Here is a 24101-nt window from a genome sequence, read left to right on the forward strand (position 1 = left end):
AAGTTCTTGTGGAAACAGGCAGTGGGAGAGAGACTTACATTCATGCCTCACCCCCCTTAATGTGTGGGTGGAAGATACAGTGGTACCACAAACACTGTTCCTTTTTCTGCTCTCCTAGGCAGTCAGCTGGTCAGAAAGTGGTTGCTTGCAGTGATCAGTAAAATTGGGCTGCCTTTTGCTTAGATATTAGTAGGGGTTTGAGGAAAGCATGAGGAAGGTGTAGGGATATTGAAGGGAGGACCTGGAGAAGGTGACCGGTTTGAGGGGCTTAGACCTAAATTCATAGGGGAAGCAAACTTCATTCATACTTATACCTGTGGAAAATTCTTGCTGTACCTGATCCATTCTCTGGTTTTGCATTGAGTTAAAAGGTCATTTGTGTGTCCATGAATGTGTTTGTGTAGAAATAGGCAGGAGGTAACTGAGGACCTATAGTGGCAGTTTCAAGTAGAATAAGCTGATTTTATGAAGAGAGCTTTTTAGAACAGTGAATTGTAAAAGGCCACCCTTGCACTTTGAAGATGGTGCAATACTGCTTTTTGATGACTGAAAAAATTGCAAGGCAAGCTTATGTGCAGCTGGAAGAGCACGTCCCTCTACTTACTCTTTGCTGCTGGAAGTTACTGGACTATAAGCCACCAGTTACTGTGTACCCTACAATGAGGTTTTGTGTATCTCTGCTCTGCAGAGAATGAATGCCATTGATGTAGCCAGGTCAAGCTCAAAATCACAACTCTTACTCTTCTAGCAGAACAGTATATTGTGGGAGGCAGTAGAGCAGGTAAAGGCAAGGTGCTTCAGCCAGTGGATCTACAAGAAGAAGTGTGTGAGCTGGATAAGCTGAGATGGCTCTAAACATCACTATTTTACATGACAGTCCCAATGCCTTTGAAGGATGGCACTCTTTGTGTTTCTGTTAAATCTCTGTAACTCCTTTTGAAGGGCTTCTGTAGATAAATGAGGATGTTTTGGGGTCCTTCCAACCCGCTTGAGTATTTGTTCATGCTTGTGCAGCTGATGCTGTTTGTTAACATGATTTGTGTTTCTGAGGTGTATGAAGTTCATACATGACTTCAGCAGCTCTTTTTTTACTCTGAGTTATGAAAACTTCAGTGAACATGGCACAAAATGAATCTAAAATACATCACTGTTGGCTAAAGAATGATTGAAAAAGTGGATGACTCTTTTTTGCAGTTGCACAGTAAACTTCTGGAAACAGAGCGCCAGTTAGGGGAAGCACATGGGCGGCTCAAGGAGCAGAGGCAGCTGTCGAGTGAGAAACTGATGGATAAAGAGCAGCAGGTGGCTGATCTACAGTTAAAACTTTCTCGTGCTGAAGAACAGGTAAGGGTTTTTATGCAGATTCTATAGTTTATTCTTGTAGTATATCTGTACTATATAGTTGTGGTGATGTTGCAGTTTATAAAGTTTGTTCATGTGGGAGTTTCATTTGACTAATACTGTCAAAGTCTTGTGGTAAAATTATCAAAATCTGCTTAAATGTTGCTTGTCTTTACAGATTTTTGTAAGGTTAAATGCTCATCAGATGCATATGTGTTCATGGTGCTTATCAAAAGAACAAAAGTTGTGCATTTTGCACTCCTGAGCCTAAGCCCATGTGGGTAGCGCTGTGTGTAACTGTTTGTGTGTGATAAAGCCTTACATGAAGGAAAACTGAGCATGGCATTGCAGGTCATTGATAGTTAATAATCTGTGTGGAGGGGATGGGGAGAAAATACTTGATTTATTAATTTTAATTTGTTTTAATGAGTGTCTTGTATATATTGCTGATTTTCTGCTGGCTGTATGGGGATTGGCCAAATACCTGAATGGTATGTTTTCAAAGCTTTAAAGCTTTTCTGTATCTAATTTGCAAAGCCTTGACTAGTTTAGAAGTCAAGAGACTGCTAAACTGAAGTTGCTACTAAAACTGTCAATAATAGTAATAATAATGTTGTTTTACAGGTATCTATATTGCCAGTTGTGTTACATCTTAACAACTATTGGAAAAAACATACTAAAAATTTCTTATGTTTTAGATTTTATGGGAGCTAAATTACATCTGATAGTCGTTTTATAGTTCTTGCTTGTGATATAGAATCTCACCTATTAATATTTGATTAGATTTTGATTGTTTAACTAGCATTACAGATTATTTTTATACACATTTTCAAATATCCATGTTTACACTAAAATCTTCTAGAATCTTCAAGAATTTGAGAATGAACATTGAGTAATATTGGCATAGTGAATGGTGCTTTTTCCACTCATTAGTTTGGTTTGTTTGGTCTTTGATTTTGGGTTTTCTTCAGCTAAAGGAAAAAGCAGCAAATTCCACAGAATTGCAACATCAGTTAGATAAGGCAAAACAACAGCACCAGGAACAGCAGACGGTTCAGCAAAATACAACAGCAAAACTACGAGAAGCCCAGGTAACGTAATTATGTACCCTCATATGAAAGTGTATTTCAGGATTTCATTATTCTAAGTACATTTTCTCTGTAAAAGTGATTTGCATGAATTATGATAGTTTCAATAATTTAACTTATAAGTCTAGAACATAACATACAGAAAGTGTACAATAAATGTATCCATTTTATCCATTAGAACTAACCTTTAAGATCCTTATAATTAAGGAGGTTATTATGCGTTTTTCTAGAATGATCTGGAGCAAGTACTACGACAAATTGGAGATAAGGACCAAAAAATTCAAAATCTTGAGGCTTTGCTTCAAAAAAGCAAGGAAAATATCTCTCTACTAGAAAAGGAAAGAGAGGACTTATATGCAAAAATTCAAGCTGGTGAAGGAGAAACTGCTGTTCTTAACCAGCTACAAGAGAAAAACCATGCATTGCAAATACAGGTAAGAACTTCAAGATGTGTTTCTTTTCTTTCATTCTGATTATTGAGTCTTGTTTCCATTTTTTTCCTATGTCATCACATATTACACTAATCTTTTCTATACTGTTCTGTTTCTTTAATACTTACTTAAAGGTCTTACTGTGAATTTCACAGGACTTGTATTTTGGTGACTTCCTTGCTATCAGCATAGGGAAAGGAATTCCTAGATATTTACTGTGTACATATGCTAGTAATATGCTATGCATATATAGAAGTTATTGGAGATATATATATATATATACATACACATTTGTTTCACTTATTTTAAAAAGAGGTTTATTTCCTGCGTTCAACACCAAAATTCAGTTTAGCCTGCATCTGTTGTCTCCTTAGTATCTTGTTTTTGTTACAGTAAGGCCAAATTGACAATTCCCTTTTGCTTCTATTTTCATCTTGTAACCTATTTAAACTCTAATACAGCTTTACTGTAATAGTTCAGGAAAAGAAATGTGATAGTATTGAGTCTCCAGAGCCATAATAAGGCACACCACAAATAATTTTTTACTTCTTTGGACATACTGTTCCAGCTTTCTCACATTGTTTTTCACTGCAGGTAACTCATCTGACAGAGAAGCTGAAGAATCAATCGGAAAGTCATAAACAAGCCCAAGAGAATTTGCATGAACAAGTGCAGGAACAAAAGGCACATTTAAGAGCTGCTCAAGATCGTGTGCTTTCCCTAGAAACAAACATCACTGAACTAACCAGTCAGCTAAATGAAAGTAAAGAGAAAGTGTCACAACTCGATGTGCAGGTAATGGAACTCTGTTTTCTGGTGATGTAAAATCTGTACTCTCTCCAGAGAATGTACAAAGCCATTTGGGAAAAATTGCATTTTTCTACTAAGAGACAAATTAAGTAGAATAAGGCAGATAAAACTGAAGGAAAATGAAAGTGGAATCATAAAATTTCATAATTGAGTTGGGGAAAATCTTACCTCAAGCATTGCTCATATTTGTAATGTTTGGCTGTTCAAACCCCTGTTCTTACCAGTCCTGGATTCTGTGCACCAAAGTGAAAAATCTCTCAAGTCACTGAGATCTTGGAATTGCCTAAAATTTCCTATGCTGATGTCTTGTCAAAAACAAAACAAAAATTGTGGGCCACCTTGTTACCAATTAACTTTACTACGTAAGGCAACTCCCCACTATGGACTCAACATCGACTCTCCTATGACTAAATGCTGCTTAAGCTACAAGCTGCTAATTATGTTCGACTGTTTAAAGGATAAATAAGATTTGATCAGAAGTTCTTGCATCAGTGCACCTGAAGTAGCTACTGTTGTTGCTGGATTGATATACTAAGGTGTTACTCATTTTTTGAACAGACCTAGGAACTTCTGATGAAGCTCTCTGATGTTTTGATGGGCTTCATTACACTGTCTGAATTGTTTTTTCATCACATTCACATTAGAGCTAGAACTGAATTATCTATGGACAGTTGCAACTCTTTTTAAGGCAATGTGAGCTTTCTTACAGTCTACAGAGAAGTAGCATTTATATTAGGGAGAAAAACAGTGAACCACAATTGCAGGTGACCCTGAAAATTGCCACACTGCGCCAACACCATTGAAATCCACCTTCTAAATTTTGTTTGCTGGTGTTTTGAAAAGAAGAAAGGTTCCAGGCAGGCAGGAACAGAGAAAGATACTATGCACAAGAAAGCACATTTTAGTGGTTATTTATTCTTTTTCCTTTTAAAACTTCTGGGAGCCCTTGAATGTGCTTGTAGTTGGAGGTTATCAAGGTCTGCATGGGTGTGAATACAGTAAGTAAATCCCATTGTTCCTTGTTAGTGTTAAAAATATTTTCCTAGAATAGGACATGAGTGGAACTGCTGTATTTTGCTTTGTTGGTTTTTTTCTTTGTCTGTTTTTTTTGGTTTAAAGTAAGAAATCACTGTGACTTAAAATCCTGATACTTATCTAAATTTCTAAAATATTTCTTCCTTTTTTTTAACACTTAACACATGGAAGCTGATGATTTTATTATTAAACTTACTGATGACTATAAAAAATTAAAATGAGCTATGGTAAAAAGGGTGTTTTAGTCAAATACAATTTGTCTTTCAGGTAAAAGCAAAGACTGAATTGCTACTTTCAGCAGAAGCATCAAAAGCTGCTCAAAGAGCGGATCTTCAGAACCATCTGGACACAGCTCAGCATGCACTACAAGATAAGCAACAGGTTATAAGCAACATATAATATTTCTGTGTTACCTGAGAAACTGCTTAAAAAGTTAAGAATAGTCTGTTTATGAACTAAGTAAACATGTGAATATGCATTTGGAAATGATCATTTAGGATACTTTAACCACATGCTATACATTCAGTTCTGTTTGCTGTAATCCAGACCACATATATTTTGCAGTGCACAGAATTTACTTGGGAGTCTACTCCTTGATATAGTATTATGGTTCAGAACCTAAGCTGTCCTTAGGTATTATTGAGGTATTACTGAATCTCACGTGTATGAGATGAAGATTGTAGAATGCACTGAGTGTAACTGAAAACTTTTAACTCCTACTGCTGACTCAGATAAATTCCCAGTCAGATGCTGGTATTCAGAAATCATAAAATCAGATGGGTCGGAAAGGACCTCTGAGATCATCAAGTCCAACCGTAAATATTTTATTAATTATCTGTGTGCCAACTGACACAAAAACTCAAAAGGCTGTTGTTAAAATTACATGTTTTAATGTGTGTTAATCCTAGTGAAGTATTCCATCAGCTGTTGAATCAAATATTTGCATTGTTAGAATCAGTGTTGCTGTGATCTTCATGGAAACATCCAGCAGATGCTAATATAGCACCATTTTTTAGCATGGCAATGTAATTAATTGATATAAACAGAAAACAACCTTTGGAAGCCATTAAATAATTAATTAATAACTAAATATATCAGCTTGGTTGGAGAGCATGTAGCTGTTATCATAGTGCTTACTAGGTGAATATGTCCATGTCTCTTGCAGAAATTATTTGTTTTGTGTTGAACAGAATGTTTTGAAATCATCTCTGGTATGTGGAGAACTGACCATTTCCATGTTATTGGCTTTCCTCTTCAGTGGTACTTGATTTCATGACAAAGACAGCAAAAATTTTGTCTAAGGTTTTGTAATGTTATTTTCTAGTTACTGTTGTACTAACTTTAGGATCTAGTGCCTTTATTACCTACAGTTCCTCTTCCATTTACAGTTTGAAACACCTTTATTAACATTTAGCCCACAGCCTGTAAAGTTTGAGAGGAATATTGAAGCTTTAAAAGAAGTTTTTTCAGTATAACAAAGGGAATTTGTGCATGTGTTTGTTTCCTCTCTCAATTGCCTGCCCCTCAGAATAAAAAAGATTATTTTCCTTTTTAATCTGATCATTTAAAGCATATATGATGTTAGTAATATTTAGAAGTCATTTCAAAACTTACAACCCTTGTATTTTTATTTTACTCAGGAGTTAAATAAGGTCAGCGTTCAGTTGGATCAGGTTACAGCTAAGCTGAATGACAAGCAGGAATACTGTACTCAGCTGGAAGCCAATCTTAAAGACTACAAAGAAAAATGCCTTTATTTAGAACAGAAAACTGAAGAGCTAGAGGGACAGCTTAAGGTTTGTATTGAACACAGTATCTGAGCTTAGAGAAACTGATCTCTGCTGTTTGGTGGCATGTGATAAAAACTGTGTTCAAATTATGGGGAAGGATTATTTATAAGAATTTTAAGTTTTCTTGCTCACTAGTGTTTCGTGATTCACCGTTTAATCCTGTTCTCCTCTTCCATGGTAGCATATCACACTAAGAAGATAGGCCTAGGACATTGCCATTATACTGTCATTTTCTTCTATGTGTGCTTCTATCAGCCTCTGTGCTACCTGGAAATATTTATGTGAGGGAACATGAATATGTTCCAGAATTAGAGTCTTCAAGTTCAAACTAACACACTTCAAAAGTGGTAGCAGGGAATATGTGTCCCGCTGGTTAGCCCAAGTTAATACCACCTGTCTGGTTTAATTTTTTTTTCCAAAGCCTTTCATTAGTCTTCTACAGAGGCTCTTTAGCAAGATTTATTTATCACTATTTTATCTCTAACTTGATCTGGAGTTTTGCATTCTAGCTCTGAAATCAGTTTTTATTTTGTAGAACCTTTTGGTGTTTTGATATACTAGTATTTTCAGTTAAGGATATGGATTAGTCCTGATGCTTGAGAGCTTTAAAATGTGGGCTTTTGACCTTTGTTCAATATTTGTTAAAAATTCTTGGTAGTCAAAATTCACAGCACATAAAAGCATGTGATACAGGGATCTTGGGAGCAATGTAGAACTGGTTTTGCAGTGTTGTCTGTCTGTTCTGAGGGAGATTAGTAGTCTTTATGCTCAAGACCGAGTTGGGTGTTTTTCCTAGCTTATGAGCTCTGTAGGAGAGAATGAAAATTGTTTTCCCCGTAGGAAATTTCAAATCCAGTGCTATTAAAAAATAAAGCTGTCATGCATTTCATTATCAGCAAAATTACTTTGTGCATCCATCTCTCCTTTTGAATACTTGGAGTTTTTTCTGCCTATTTTCATTTGTGTTTTTCATTCTTTTGCTAAAGTTTCACAGGTAGCCAAGAGACACAAATGCTTGGAAGGAATACAGAGCTTGCTTGCATATGATTTTATTAAATCTATACCTGGTAGCTCAAGTGTGAAACTGAGCAGGGTTGTTGATGCTGTCAACAGGAATGCATTCTATGTAAATTCTTGGCATCATCACCATTCTTTGAGATTATTCCAGTTGAATGTGTGGCATTTAAAAAAGTAGAAAAAAATTAGAAAGCAAAAAGCCCTCAGGAATTTTCTTGGAGAAACTTGGCCATTTTGTTTTATGGCCACTGTATTCAAGCATAAGTGACTGCAAAACACCCAGTGTGTTGAAGAGTCTAAGCAATGCCCATTTGCTGAAGGCTCCTGTGTTATTTATACTCCACACAAGTGACCAAGAACCTTTGGGAAAAAAAACACAAGAAAAACCTCTTCTGGGTGAGCATAGGGTTTCTTCACAGCTGTAGTTTGTGTCTCTGTTTTTGGTATGAAGAACAGCAGAGTCATGATACGTAAATCAGCAGTCATTTGAAACTGCTGAAACTGGTCAGTAGTGGCTGAGAACATGGCCCCAGAGCTGAGCACTGGGTATGGCCTTTTTTTGTAGATAGACTCTTTAAAGATTACAGCTTATTATCTATTACTTTGTGGTAAAATGCTTGTTTGACCTTTAATTTAAACATGATTTCAGAATGTTTTACCAAAATAGTTCAGTTCTGGAGGAGCAAGAGATTTTCAGGAACTAAATAATGGAAGACAAGTAGCAAAGTAATGAAACAGGTAGATGATACGTGAGAATTTTGACTGCTTTCTAAAGTAAAGACTTTTTACAGTAAATGCTGCTCATAGAATAGATGACTTGTGCATTTAATTGCTATGTTTATTTTGTTGGTTGTGTTCTGATGGCTCTAACTTTTAATTTTTTTTTTTCCTCAGAAACTTGAAGCTGACATTCTTGATGCTAAAGCAAGTAAAGAACAAGCTCTTCAGGAGTTACAGCAACAGCGACAGCAATCTACGGAATTAGACCTCCGAACAGCAGAACTGAGTAAACAACTTGAATCGGCAAGAGAAGCGTATGCATTTCCTTGTTCTCATCCTTTTCAAAGTCAAACATAAAACTGGAGTGGTTTGGACTAGAGTTGAAATTTTCTGCTTCTCTCCCGTGATTTCATGAAGTTGTAGATAAGTGCTGTTCTGCTACAAGAACTGAGTTTTACCCCACCTGTTTTCTTTCACTTCATCTGCTCTGTTACCTCTGTGATTCACTACAGCTCTTCAGTTTATTCACTGTGCTTGTTGTCAGCTAAATATCTGAACAGTTTCATGTAGTGAGGTCCATCTTTAGATATTCATAGCTCTGTAACATTTTTCAAGTACAAATTTGCAGTTTCTGCATAAGCAGCAAAGGGCTAGTTTCTGTTCATTATAGCTGGGGAAGAAAGATTCATCTAAAAGCTAGTTTTTAGAGTTGCTGTCATGTCTTCACTGGAGAGACACAATGTCTATGGATGAAAAAGGTTGTACAGTTAATATGTTAAGTAATAGAGATATTTAATGATACCAAAAAAACCATGAAGAAGAAATTAAAAAAATATGTTTTTTCTCTTTCTATTTGCAGAATGTCTAATGCTAAATTGGATTTGCAGAAGAAATCTGAGGCCCTTGACCAAGCAAACCAGCAAATTTCAAAGCAGGAGGAGGAGAAGGCCAGTCTCAAAGAAAACCTTGAGAAATCAAATCAAGATACAAGTAAACAGCTTAAGGAGTTAGACTGTAAACTGCAAGCAGCCACATCAGAGCTGCAACAAGTGAAATTAGAGAAGGATACTCTGTTAAAGGACCTTACAGATACCAAAGATAAGCTCTCAAAAAGTTCTGAATCCTTCAAGAAAAGAAAGGAGGAATTAGAAAAAGAAATTAAAAAAGGAAAAGTAGCTATGGCAGAAATGGTTAGTAGATTCTTTATTTAGGCATTAAGTTTGGTGTATTTATAGTCTGATAAAATGATTTTGCTTTCTATTTGAAAACAGTGTAGATATGACAATGCATGGAAACTACTGTAAGAAAAAACAAATTGTGGTTTTTAGTAGTTCATATGCATTTCCTGCCTTACATTTTTGTCTGGATGTTTATGGTAGTGAAGATCAGTCATAGCACATAACGGGATCCTTTTTTCCTACTACATGCCTTTAACATAGTGAAGAAACTAAATGGAGGCAAGTGGTGAAACAATTTGATGGGAAATGTCCTCCTTTTAAAAAATATATCAGCTGTGTTATAATAACACAAAGTTATAGTAGAACCTTTGCTAAAATACCACTGTATTGAAGAAGATGTTATTTTTCTGAGGCTGTTTTAGTTTCCTTTCTGAAGTCTTTGTATATAGAACTTCCTGTGCATTTGTCTGGACATGCTGGAAAGCTGCATACTGCAGGCAGAGAGAGTAACATCATCTGAATGCCTAGATTAAGGTATTTTCAGAGTACTAGAACTATTTGAGTTTCAGAAAGCTCTCACAAGTGGTGGTACAACAGGTGCTTGACCACTAGGGCAACCTATTATGATAAAGAAAGTGAACTCTCACTAGCTCTAAAATATACCTCTTCTGCCTTGTTGGTAATATGAATGGGCACTACATGAATACATGCATGTTCCAACACCGTTGCCTTAAACATGGTAAAGGTGTCTTTCTCATCTTAAATGTGACCCTTCTCATCTTAAATGTGACCATTTCCCAGAATCTGTTCAGAGCTACTTTTATTCTTACCTAAAAAAAAATCTGCTCCTAGTTAAAAGTAGCATTTTTTTTTTTACTTATTCACCTTTTAAAGATAAGCTCTTTTGTTTGCTTTTCTTAGTTACTGCTGTTTAAATATTTGTTTCTCCTAAAAACTCAAAGAGTTTTCTCCCCAGCTGAGACTTAAAGTTAGGAGTCCAGATTCTGCTTCTAATTCTGTAGTCCCTTGAAGTCTTACCACTGTTTTATATGTGTAATATTCGGGCTTAACATGTAGTTGTATTTGCATGCAAGTTTTGGAAATGAACTTTCTTGTGAGTTTTGGAACATGAAGGAATTTTGGATCCTGAGGAGAGTGATGACCCTACTGCTTTCCCTAAGAAGGAGAAGGGCTGCCAACCACAGCTTCAAATAGGGAGACTATCCCTAATCAGAAAAACTTTTTGGCACGTGGCTGGGTTTGGTCGTATAGGGGATCAGCTGTTTTCAGCTTAGATTTGCTACTTAAGGTTTTGAGAAATTTTTAATTGATAATATATCTGCAGCTGAGAAGGAAAAATTTTCCACTGAAAATGAAAGCACTGTTTTTTGAGACTCTGTAGATCCTGCAAAAATACTTGGTAGTTGGTCTTAAAAGCTAACAGGAATATTTCCTTGTCTTATATTTTTTAGGAAAAATCTTGCCAAGAATTAAAACACCAGCTCCAGACACAAACAGAGTCTGTAGCTAAAGAGAGGAATGAATTGAAAAACTCGCTGGAAAAAAAGGAGGGGGTAAGCTCTCCACTTAGTTTCAGAAATCTACAAACCAGTATCATAAATGTTTAAAAGATGCATTTTCAGTTTCACATGCTGGGATTGACGAGAACTAAAGAGGCTTCAGTTCTCAAATTGTAACCTACTTGGGGTGTTGAAATAAGGTGATAGTAAAAACTTTGTAGATAGTAATATAAAGCTTTAAAATACAGGTTTTAGTCTTAGTTTTCTGTGCCCCACATACCTTAGCGGGGGATTTTAGCTCTTAAGGTTTTTTCATTAGTGAAACAGTTACTTGATACTACCATGTCACCATTTTTTGATTTTACTTCCATACAATAAAAGTTGTTATCTCATATCCTTAGATCTATTTTATTCTCAGGCTTATTCAGTACATTCTCTGTGTGATTGACAGGACATTTTCAGGTGTCCTTCAAGAATTGAATTGCTTTTTCAAACTTGTGTAAGTCACTTGCTTGTGACTTCATAAGAACCAAATGTACTTCTTTTTTGAAGACGAGCATTCAGACTGCAAAATCATGCAGTCCAGCTGGCAGCCTGAAAGACAAGTCTGCTTTCATGGGTATCTTTACCCAAGCTGTCATCTGTTCCCTAAAGAAATCAGAAAAGATATGATCAGTGGACATAGTTTGGTGGACTGTGATGGACTCTTACTGTCTGAAAGAGGGTTTGGGTGTGTGCTGGTGTAATTGCTCAGTGACTACTGCTCCTACTCCCCTGGCTCCTCTCTGGTTCATCAGAAGCACCATGGTGCTCTGTGTAAATGCAGGAGGATGACTGGTATATGCTGCACACTTGGCAGCAGGAGAACCCAAAACACTACTGGTGTGAGAAAAGTTTCCTCTCTTAATTTAGAGTGGTTAAAAAAGACTGCTGTTGATTTATGAGTTATAAATCGGGAATAATAGATTCTTTTAATGTGTTATGGTAGTTCTTAAAGCCTTCTTGCCAGTGTTCAACTGTGTATCTCTTAAGCAGCCATGGCACTGTGGGATGGTCTGGTTCAATGTACGGCATGTACAAATAGTGATGTAAATTAGAATTATATACAGTTATTTAATATTTTTTGACTCTAGATTTCTAAGCAGTTGTCAATAGACCTTGATTCAGCACGAGCACAACTACTGGAAATCCAGGGTCTTCTGAAGGACAAAGAAAAAAGTGAGCAACATCTTCAGGGAAAGCTGAGAGAGTTAAAGGAATCTTTTGAGCAGAAGAAAAAACATAGTGAGACATTGCAAGCTGAATTAAAAACTGCCCTTTTAGAAAAGGTAAGACCATCCTCTCTTATTGCTATGAGAAAGTGATTGTAAATTCCTCTGATAAATACTGAAGTTTGTATGTCAATATCTTTGTGATAAACTGTGTTTGCGGTAGTCTTGTTGGAAATGATAAGGTCAGAATGTGGAAATGAGGTCTTCAGGTGCTGTTGGAGATAGAAACAGCAACATCAACAGCAGTAATAAAAAGAAGCGGTGCTGAAATATGAATTCCATAGGAACTGAATTTTAATAAATTGATAAAATTAGTTAGATTGAATGTGGGTTTTTTGCTCTGGGAGCAGGCTATGAGGTGAGAACTGTCATTTTCTTGTAAAACATTAGAATTTTGTGAGAGTATTTTAGACAAACTCTGCAGTGTTTTAAAACGTCCATGGCAGTTTAAACCAAGTCTTCTCTTATTATACCAGAAGAATTTATCTTGCTGACAGTATGAAACTCATGAACCACGGTGGAAAGAGTTCAAATGTCTTACCACATTAGGGAACATTGTGCTGTATGCCACACACTGTTAAATGTGGCTCCAGCTTTGGCTGCCCTATGCTACGGTCATATTTGTGCTTTAGACAACCTGTGGAAATATTAGGTCTTGGTGTTGTGGTTTGACACCAGCCATCACCTAAGCGCCACAGAGCTGCTTGGTGACTCGGGAAGATAAATGTCATCACTCCAAACTCCCTCCCCTTCCTTCTTCTTTTGCCATCTTCCTATGCTGACTCCATATGGTATGGAGTATCCCTTTGGTCAGTGGGATCATCTGTCCTGCTGTGTCCCCTCCCAATTCCTTGTGCACCTCCAGACTCTTTGCTGAGAAGCAGGAAAGGCTGTGTTATCAACAGCAGCACAAATCCAAAACACAGCGTCATACTAACTGCTATGAAGAAAATTAACTCTACCTCAACCAAAACCAACACACTTGGAACATTATTCCAATTTTTAATGTTAGGTCTTAATGTGTTTCACTTAAGCTTTTGTCACAAATTAAATTTTGTTGTTAAATTAGTTAGGAGATATTACTGCAGAATCACAAATATCAGATTACCAAAGTGCTGTTTCATAAGAGGAAAAAAATTCTCATCTTGCAGTAGAAATGCAATTTATTGAAATGTTTAAGCTGACTTTACTGTCTGTAACTTTAACTAAAACTTCCTATGCTTATGTTTCAGGCAGAACTGGAGAATAAACTGCAACAGCAGTCTATTTTGTCAGCACAGGAGCTTAAAGCAGAGAAAGGCAAGCTAGCAGACTTACAGAAGGCCCATGATAAACATAAAGAAAACATGGAGAAGCTGCAGTTGGATCTTTATGGGAAAGAGTCTGAGCTGCTGGCTACCAGACAAGACCTTAAGGTACTTGCAGTCATTTTAATGTGATATGTGACTTAGTAGATGTTTGTATCAATTTTGAAGACCAAGAAACAATGCAGGAATTGAATAGATGAAAAAAATCTCTTCTGCTATATATAGATTTTAGTGCTGTTCGTTCCCTTCCCCTGGGATAGAGAATATCCTGAAACTAATTGAAAGCTAGTTTACCTGAAATATCCTTCCATTTGTGCAAGGTGATTTAGTTTTATATACCTTTAAGAATTATTTTTTCATATTGCTTGTTCTTGTTATATATTGTTGCTTTCAACTCATTTAAACAGTGTAGCTAATTAGAGCAAGGTCTGCCATCATGTGAATAACTGCTATCTTCTAGATGATTTAACTAGAATAGTCCTGGCTGATTATAGATGTTGAGAAATGTCAAACTAATACAAACAGTAGTTTAGAGACCTGCCTGGAATGCAAGTGTCTGAACTTAGTCCTTGAAGTTTTGCTATTCCTAAACTGAAGTTACCTCATTTTGTTAGTGTGCAGTGCCTTCCAAGAGGTATTGTTGAGAGTTGAGCCAGTCAGCAAAGGTGTTTTTAGACTATTTTTTCTGGCCCTCTCCTTCATGTTAGTATTAAGCCAATGCTCCAGTTAGTCCCAGGACGTACTGTGCTGCAGAGACTGGCTGTCTGCTGGCAAGATTCGTAGCTTTGGCACTTTTCACTTCAGATGAATCCCACTGCAGCTTTGTCCATGAACAACACTGTTGTTCTAGGCTCTTCTGAAGTTTATGGAGAGAAATAGATGCTTTGGAAGGTCAGATCATCTGATCTGCTTTAGATGTCAGCTTCTGTTTGCTTTGTTATGTATAAAGGGAGCTTGTGGTGACTGCTTAGATTTCATTGTTGCCTGCTTTGATTTTATTGTTCCCTTTCCCTCAGAGGTGAACCTTTCAGACCCACGACTGAAACCCTTTAAGGTCTTGTGGCTGTTTTCCCCATGTAAGCTGTGGAGCCCTAGCTGAACTCCAGGCTTGGGTTATTTTAAGAAAAAGATAAATAGCTCCTTTACATATAGGCCATTGCAATTTTATTAGGCTTACTGTAGTAAGTCTGATAATCTTACTGTAGTATTAGGTTACCTGCCACATTTCCCTGCAGGTTATAGAAGCTTTATTTTCAGAACAGCATGGTTCAATTGCAGTGTTAAATTGTGAAGAACTTCGGCATGATTAACAAGCAATGGTGGTTTAAACATAGTCTTCCTTTTGCTTTGTTACTATAGCACATGTATGTCTGTGAGTTTATTTCCTGCAATGCATTTAAAGCAACATTTAGTAATGCAGTGACCTGTAGAAGCATTGGATGTACTCAGTAACTAGGGGGTTTTTGCCGGGGTTTTTTTTTGGGGGGGGGTATAGTTTTCATTAAATTATTGCAAAACAGTGGTGCAGAAATAGCTCTGAATAAGTATTATTATAGCAGCTTCATAACCTCTAATTCTGGCAAGTATAAAATAGGACAGTAAGAATCCCACATGCTTTTAAACCTGATGGGGATGGTAGCAAGAAAGAGAGATAATATCTTTGCGAAAAGGTAAAATAAGGTGATGGCAATGGGGAAACAAGATTTTTAAGATGAGCAGTCAGGTAACTTGATTTATTATATAAGTCTCTGTGGAGCCTAGAGATTTGGGTCCTAATTACTGAAGTGCTGTGCTAACTTGGAGGCTGTTTGCTTGATTTTAAAAGTGTTTCAAAAGCCATATGTTAATGAGGATTTGTGATGTCTGACTGCCAGCACTTTTTTTCCTGGAAAATGTAGAAGGAAAAGGTGGGAATTTGATCTTTAGTCATGGCTGTGCTGCCTCACTGCAATATTAAGCTAAAGAAGCAGTGATAACTTGTCTTAGAAGACCACAAAGGAAAAAGCACATTCAGGCAGCCCTAGTGTGACAGTGTTAGTCTTCATTGCTGACATAAGTCAGAAGAACTTTATGGCAGAGTTTCACAGTACTATTCAAACTGAGTTGTCTGCATGATGTTTTGTCTTTGTCAAGTTACTTCGTAAAAGTAGCTCATTGGAGCCACAGCTGGGTATTTTGATTAAAGTTTGGAATCGAAGCTGATGGGTGGACTGGGCTTAGGTTGGTTTTAATCTCAGTAGGCAGTAGCAGAAGTTTTTAAAACTAGTCGCTAAGTGGAGTCAACTTGGGTGTCTTTCAGTGCAGGATTTTTAGCAGAGCTACAAACTCCCTGCACAGCTGAGTTGGGTCAGCACAGTCCAAAGCCCACCATCGTCCACAACAGACACATCCAGGCCGTATCGTGAGATCCTAGCAATGCTATGTTTTGTTTAGTTAAAAATACTGAAAAGGAAAATTTAAATATACTCACGCGGTGTAGCACCATGCTGTTGGAGAGGCCAAGGTTGCAGGCGTGGGTATGGATTATGAAAAGTTGTAAAGCATGTGTGTGACAGGGGTAGGGTGGTCTGGTTCCTGGGAGGGCATGGCAGGAGTTGAGCTGTACACAGAGCACCATCTGCTGGTTTCTGTTGGGAATATCACTGCTGGGATCGGTGACTCGTCTCCACCGGCTGGGAGACGGAAGCGAGATTGCAAAGGGAGCAAATGCTTCGGGGAAGTTTTGCAGTTGGAGATACAGCTTTGCATGAGAGAGAGATGCAGAGTGGGCAGCTGCTCTCTGGAGTGCCATCAGCGCGGCGGAGCCCGAGCTTCTGTCTCCATAACAGAACATCTGAGCTACGTAGCTGTAGCCAGATGCAAACTTTGAAGCTTTCAGTCCTTCAGAGGGAACAGGGGAAGTGTTGTAACAAAATCAGAAGTGGGAATGTAGGTATACATATTATGTATGTATATTTTATGGATACTATTTGCTGTAGATTTACTTTGGTTTAAAAATGTACTTTCTCTAACAGTAACTACACAAACATTTTTTGTCTTTGTGACTGGAAAAAGAAATTGGGTGGGATTTGAGTGCTAGTAAAAGGTGGAGCTTTCAATAAAAAAGGACAGGTATAACTAAAAAAGTGTATCACTAAATGAATTTTTATATAGACATATTTATGAAAATATATATGTGTATATAGACACATTAAATATTTTTTAATGAAAAATGCATTTTTTATATAGAAATGTTAATCAAAATGTGGTAACTGTTATTTTTGCCTTGATTTTGAGTCAGTACAAGGATACTTTCTGTGAATCTGATCTCCTGAGCTTTGCCAAGTATCCTTGAGTCTTGGCTTTTGTGCTTTTTGTAGTCAGACCTGATTTCTTCTGTGTTCTCAAAAGAATGTGTCTTTGTCTCCAGTATTGGCATTGCTGTCAGCGTATATTTAGTGAATCTTCTGGAACAAAATTCATGCTGCCAAACCTCGGGTCTGTAAGTCAGGAGCCTAAGTTGCATACAGCCAAACTCTTTTTCTTAGGAAGTGAAGAGAGATCGGGTTAGCATCTGTGAATAATTTAATGTCTGTCCTTGTGAACTGGGATCAGGGAGCACGCCAACTCAAATACTTATTTGTGCACTTCATATAGGTGGACTCTGGGTCCTTCCACCCCACTAGAATCAATTCTGATGTTGCCACTATGATTTGCACTGTCACAGCCCAAGTTATAGTGAATCAGACTGTGATATTTCCTTATATTTTTATTTATTTCAATTCTGTGCCAATCAACCTAGCATTTTTATTTATTTACAAAAACAAGTACTAATTGGTCTCTTTTGTTCTGTGTCTATTCCTTGTCTCAGCCTAGGTATAGACATAATGAGATAACCTGTACAGTGTAGACACTTTGCAGGAATGGGTTGAAAGAAAAATACTCCCTATGTGAGGCTTTTAATTTGAGTGTCACTATCCACTTCATCAGATTTCATCATCTGGTGCTAGCAAATTGGATGTAACCACATTTCTTCTGCTGGAAACAAATTTGAATAAAAGCTATGTCTTTATTATGTTTCTTTCTAAAACTGCAGAGACTGATGGGTTTTCCTGTGAAGATGTTATATGATGATGCTAGACTTCCTATCGTTTCTCAATGTTAGGAAAATGTGGTATTCCACTGCCCACAGTGGAGGAAAGAGGGGTAATTTTGCTTTATGAAAGACCTATCCTGGTGAAATCTTGAAACTGCAAATGCACCTCCTGTTTTGCTTACAAAAAATTCTGAGTCAACACCTTGCAAAATATTAGGTAGTAAACTGTAATAGCTCAGAAAGAAATTAATTTGTCTGCAAATTAATTTTAAAAGCCAGTGTGAGCTTTTTAAGAGCCATGGGGGTTGTTGAAAGCGATGTTGAATCAGCAGTGTTCCATCATTGCTGTTTCAAGCTAAGTCTGACTGTACAGGCAAAATACTTTAGATATTACAAGGGAGGGTCATGAGACATCAGAAATCAATTAGTTTTTAAATCAACATAGGAGTGGCTAAAGCATATGCATAATTGAATGAATTCTGAGTTATGCTTATAGTTCCTATTAAAATCACTAACCTTCAACAAAAGGTTAAATAAGACAACAAGATTTAAATAAGAGCTCTGAAAAGAACTGTGTTTGTCTTGAAAGAATTTAAATCCTTACTGCTGCACTGAAAACAATAAATTTATTACTAATAATAAATCTCCTCAGCTCATATTCTGTATCTTAGTGTCAAAAATTTCCACAAAATATCAATATTTTGAGGAGTGGAGGATGAGTTTGTTTGTTGGATTTTTCTTTCATTGGTTCTATAGGAAGGAAAACTCTACTAATTGGAGCTAGTCCTTACCTAAGATAGAAGGTTTAAAAAAATAAGCTCCGCAATACTAACTCAAGAAGAACCTCAAAACTTGACTTTGCTGAGAAGAAATAGAATGGGCTTTGGCTTTGGGTGCAAGTTTTAGGTTGTTTCTTGGGATTTTGTGACCTATTTCAGACTTTTTCTAAGTAATGGAGAGATCTGAAGGCAAATGAAGATATAATCTGTAGATTTTGAATGGAAGTTTAAATTTCATGCTTAAAATGCTGGTACAGCTGAAACTGTGAAGCCTTTTTTCCTGACATTAGTATTTTTACATTTCATTTCAGGTTTTTCAAAAATTTTACTGTTGTCCTAACACTTTATGAAGTCATTGGTAAAAAAAACCAGTGAATTACTTTTGAAATTTTCACTCTGTAGCTTCACTGCTTCTTAAGTTAACAACTGTCTAGGGTTATAGAACAGCTGATTTTCCTAGATAATAAATAAAATCTGTATGAGCAAATTCGAGTTCACTCTCTTTTTATCAGTCCCCTTTTGTTCTCTGCCCTTCTGCATGTTTTCACCTTTTCTCTGTGGAACGGCTAGGTTCAGTAAGGCATTGCTCCTGGAAATGATGCTGGGATAATTTCTTTTTACTGAGGGTAATCTTGTAAACTAGAAGTTTCTGTAATCGTGCTTTGTCAACATTTGAAGCTAAATCTTGCACTCTAGATAACATTTTTTCCACCTGGAAAATGTTTAAGTGGCTGTTCAGTATCTGAAGCTCTTACACTGACAGATAATTTGCAGAACTCTCTTTGTAATTAGTCCACAGAAGAAAAACTTGCTCTAGCTCAAGAAGAATTAGTTTCCAGCAGAAATCGAATTGCTAGCAGTAATCAGCAGATTCAGGAACTGAAGAAAGCAAAGTCTGCACTGGAGCAGGATGCATCAAAGAAGGAGCAGCAGCTGGGTGAGAAGACCAAAATGTTGCAGGATCTTCAGAATGACAGGGTAAATGCCTCTGTCTTTTGAAATCTTCACACAGACACATCCATTCCATGCAGACACCCTTTACTATTTTCTATTACGTCTTTGATTTGAGAGCATAACACTGTTGTACTGAATAACACTGATGGTTTTACTCGACCTCTGGTGGAAAGACTTTTAAGAGACAGTAGTGAAATTTATTCAAAATAGGCTGCTAATTTGTTCTAAGCGGTCAGACAGGTGGGAAAATATTATTAGTTCTAAATCTAAACCTGCAAATATGCTGCTAGTTGTACTACAAACTGTGGATAGATTTTTGGGAGTTGTTTCCCTATAATAAAAGAGCCCCCAACTAGGTTTTGGGCCCTGGATATTTTTTGATTGTTTGTTTGTTTTTATTTTGTGAACTTGGAAGAAGTAACTTTTCTACCCTTTTTTGTTTGTCTTCAAGACTTTGAAAGAAAAAGACTTGGCTAATGAAAAATGTAAAACAACAGAGCTCCAGGAAATAAGGAGTAGACTTGAGAAAGAAATTGCCAAGCTGGGTGAAGAGCTTAGAGCCTGCAAGCAAGAATTTCAGAAGGTACATTGAAACAAACTGAGTCTTCTTCATGTGTTTGGTTATCTGATGAGAAATATGTGCCTATTCAGTAGATGTTATCTGGAATGGCTTTGCAAAGATGGTTGCTGTAAATATCAGTATTTCAGGTAAGGGAACCAAAGCAGAGATTTCATTGAGGTTCCTCAGCAATGATGTCTTGATTAGTGATAACCCTTGAGCACCGGTGCCCAGTGGGCCAGGTGGAGCACATAACTTGTCTTAGCTTCAGGATGGGTTTTATGTCCTGGCTTTTCTTCAGTTCCACTATAAATCAACTCTACATACCCTTCCTTGGCTATTCTGAAATGAAAAAAAAAATGTCCAAAAGAGTCATGACTGTGAAGTTTTCCAGATATTCTAGGCACATCTGGTACTTCTCAAGGATGTGTGGTAGAGTTGAAACTCCCCTAATGTGCTGTGGTTTCATAAAATGTCTTAAAAAGTCACCGTTGGGGAAGAAATAATATCGGGAGCCTCACAAAAGACAAATTCTTCCAAAATCATAACAATCAAATGAGTTCTCGAAAGGGTAGAAGTTGGGTGGCTTTAATTAAATAATTTTTAGTCTTCAGTAAAATAAATTGTTTCTTGCCACAGCCTGCATGTTCCATTTTTTAGTCTCTATAGAAACAAACACTCCTAAAAGGCTCTAGTTTGTGTTTTTCATAATATAGTATTAGTAGTTATATTTGCATCTGTTAAGTACACAGAGTTTAAGTTGCTGCAGAATGATAAATCTAGGTATATTCCCTATGCACTAATAAAAAGAAAATACCATAATAACTTGTGAGTTTCAGATATTCTTTTGTTCTCCGTTGTTTAGAAAATGGTCTCTTACTTTTAGATAGTTTGTACTTTGTTTCTCTCAAATGATCTGTGCTTAGGGAAAAGTATTCTAGGTCTTGTCATTCCTAAAATCTCTATTCTAAAGAAGAAATTTTATAAAGATGTATATAAAACGTGTGCACACCAATGACAGCTTAGTAATAATTTCTTAATCTCCCTACAAGCAATCAGAGTGAACAGTAATTATCTCCTAAAGACTTATATTCTGTTTCCCATCTCCTACCAAGGAATGAATGGATGTATATTTATCTGTATCTGTAGGGCATCCCCTTGTTCTGGGGATATGTTTTCTCTGGCTTTGATTTGGTTTTAATTTGTGTTGTGAATTTTGATTTATGGAAAACTGTCCACCCTTGTTAGTCTGTTACTACCTACATGCTTGGCTATGTAATTTTAAGGAAAACAATTTCTATAAATTGAACTAACTATTCTGCTTCAGGATTTTTTGTGTTTAGTTACAGAGGAACAAGTAAAAACATTATTTAAAACCAAGCATGTCATCCTGCTTGCTGGAAACAGAGAGTAATTTTTTATGCATTTAAGATTGACAGAAGCAACTTTCTTCCATCAGCATTTGGTTTATGATTGTTTTTAAGCATTATGATTGCTTATAAGCATTATGATATTTTTAACCTCATTATTACAACCAGAGAACAACGTGAAGTAAATTACAGAACAGTCCCTAGAAAATTAAAATGGATGCATCTTTTCAAAGAACTGTTGAAAACAATTCAACAGATCTTCCTCTATACTTTAGTAGAAACATGCATTAAAATTATTTTTAAAAAAGAATGTTGATCCTAATATAGGTATAAGTTTAAAATCTTTGATCATAAAAATCACTGATACTTTGTTATATAAAATCATCCTTTCTTCCAATGATAAAACTAAAAATTATTGCTGTCGTCTCCTAGGAAACTTTTACAGTAGTTTTGAATTTAATTCCATTTATACTTTCAGTGTTCCTACTTTAACATTAAACTCTGTATCTTAACAGGAAGTGACAAACCTCAAGGATGCAAACCAGCTATTGATTCAACAGAAATTAGAACTTCAGGGCAAAATAGATAGTATGAATTCAACTTTGGAACAGGAGAAAAAAAACCAACAAACTGTTAAAGATCAGCTGAAAAAGAGAGAAGAGGAGCTAAAGAAAGAATGTGCTGAAATGGAAGCCAAACTGGTTAGTATGTCAGAGAATATAAGACTGTTGTTTTGTGAGCATGCCTTTGGATTCTTCCAGGGACAGAAATGAAGCAATGGGTTGACTTTCGTTTCACGTTACATTAATTTTTGAATGACAAGATCAAAAATCTTTAAGGCATTTATAATGGTGTAGGAAACCTCAGTGAGATGACAACCTTGTAGCGTTTGTTGAATAAAACTAGTGATTCTGTTACAAGAAGATTTTTTGCCTCAATTAAATGTAGGGAATAGGGCAAGAATGCTTGAAAGCTTGTTTTTAATTTTTCTGCTGCTTTTGTAGCACACAGAGAAAAAAGACAAAGAAGAAGAAAAACGGAAACATGAGGAAAAGGAGACCAAGCTTACCATGCAGGTCACAGCCCTGAATGAAAACCTGGCTACCATGAAGAAAGAGTGGCAAAGCAGTCAGAGGCGAGTGAGCGAGCTGGAGAAACAGACGGACGATTTACGTGGGGACATTGCTGTCTTGGAAGCAACAGTGCAGAATAATCAGGATGAGAGAAGAGCATTGCTGGAGAGGTAAGCTGTGGTCATGATGATGTGGCAGCGTAGTTTGTGAAATGGATAGCCTCACACTGAAAACTTGTTTCACTTGATTCAGGATTCTCTATGCATGCTTTATTTAAACCCGTGTTTGTTCTTAGTGCCTGCGCTGTGGGTGCCAAAGCACAGCAAGGGGTCTTGGCAACAAACACTCTTTGTGGGCATCCTGTCAAAGGGTTCTGCAGAAAACAAGGCAGGTTATTGGGATCTTGCTTATCACCAAAGCCACAGCACTGTGCTTGTGCTCAAAGATTTATGCCCATCTGTAAGAGCCTTCTAAATCCATTGGGCTCCTCTTAGTTTTTAGGTATGTAGGTTGGAGCTTGTCATCTGATCTGTTGTGTGAACCTTGCGATGCATGGCGGAGAGAACTTCTCTTACCTGAGCTGAGTATCCTTCTCCGTTACTCTGAGGCTCCCATGCCTTGAGTCAATTAGAATAGATGCACTAGTCATCCAGAAGCCTGGAGGAGACTCCTTAATACCTTCAGTAATAGAATTGCATAGGAACTTCTAGGTGTGCCCACTACTCAATGTTAGGAGACTGAATGTGGATTACATACGCTAAGGTTCACAAAGAAGGCATTTTCTTCCTCCTGAAAACCTACCGTCTTATTTTCTTCAGTTCTGCTCTTGTCTCTACAGTATATTTAAATCTTCAGGAAGCAGGAGGCATGAAAGGTAGTAGGAGTTACCTGAATGCAATGATTACCAGGGTAGAAGAAACACTTGTGAGACAGGAAACTTTTTTCATCCTTATTTCCTGACATGTTTGATGAAGTCAGGGTGGAAAACTTTTATCACTACTGTCAAGCTTGCTGATTTGTTTTTTGAGCAGAGACCTTGGGAAAGGGTGGGATCAATTCAAGTGAGATCCTCTTTCTTTGGCAATCCTTTGCTGTACTGTGCTGAACTCATCTCGTAGCCATTTACAGCTTGGCAGAAAAATACCCTTTGACATTTGGCTTTCAACAGTTAACTGAATTTCAGCTGATGGGAGGCAGTTTCTTTTCTGCTCTGTTGTCTGACCTGATCTGCAGCAGGTGGTTTGTAAGAGTGTCCGGTTGCACAGGAATATTTATCGGGACTTGCTGTTGATGGACTGCATTCAGCATTGTCCCTTTTTTGGTTTTTGGAATAACTCCAGGTATTAATGAGATGCAGATACTTAGGAGCAATGCCAGATAATCTTAAACTGATTGTTACAACAGAACATTTTTCTAGCCAAGGCATCCAAGAACTTTTCACAGCAAGGATTTTTTTGGCTGGATTTGATGGGAGTGAATTCTCAGACATGATAACCTGCCCAAAGGAGGCAGTGTAAATAGCCTTATATGCTTTGCACTGACTACTTCCTGTTTTTCCGCAGGTGTATAAAAAGTGAGGGAGAAATTGAAAAGCTTCAAGCCAAACTCGTAGAAATGAAGAAAAAGCTGGACAACACAACTGCTGCAATGCAGGAACTTGGCCGAGAAAACCAGTCATTACAGGTATAATTTGATTTGTAGCTATTAAACCTTTTCATTCTCTGTTTGGGAACTTATGAGAATTTCAAATTTGTGTCAGATTGGTGGTGAGTTACATTTCTAG

At 37.0% G+C, this 24101-nt stretch overlaps 1 protein-coding gene across 2 annotated transcripts in view; it reads left to right on the plus strand.

Moving 5' to 3' along the window:
* The window catches only part of EEA1 (early endosome antigen 1), a 67851-nt gene that overhangs the window by 41987 nt on the left and 1763 nt on the right, over positions 1-24101 (plus strand). For both annotated transcript variants that reach the window (XM_027897858.1, XM_027897859.1), the window contains 16 exons: positions 1195-1344; positions 2313-2432; positions 2660-2863; positions 3455-3655; positions 4973-5086; positions 6346-6501; positions 8407-8546; positions 9092-9422; positions 10883-10984; positions 12064-12258; positions 13434-13616; positions 19155-19340; positions 19768-19899; positions 21761-21946; positions 22250-22488; positions 23881-24001. In XM_027897858.1, the coding sequence (XP_027753659.1) occupies positions 1195-1344; positions 2313-2432; positions 2660-2863; positions 3455-3655; positions 4973-5086; positions 6346-6501; positions 8407-8546; positions 9092-9422; positions 10883-10984; positions 12064-12258; positions 13434-13616; positions 19155-19340; positions 19768-19899; positions 21761-21946; positions 22250-22488; positions 23881-24001 (2760 nt within the window). The remainder of the gene's footprint in view (positions 1-1194; positions 1345-2312; positions 2433-2659; positions 2864-3454; positions 3656-4972; positions 5087-6345; positions 6502-8406; positions 8547-9091; positions 9423-10882; positions 10985-12063; positions 12259-13433; positions 13617-19154; positions 19341-19767; positions 19900-21760; positions 21947-22249; positions 22489-23880; positions 24002-24101) is intronic.

This window comes from Empidonax traillii, unplaced genomic scaffold (assembly GCF_003031625.1).
Source record: "Empidonax traillii isolate 1590-97213 ecotype Southwest subspecies unplaced genomic scaffold, ASM303162v1 scaffold564:size436517, whole genome shotgun sequence".
NCBI lineage: Eukaryota > Metazoa > Chordata > Aves > Passeriformes > Tyrannidae > Empidonax > Empidonax traillii.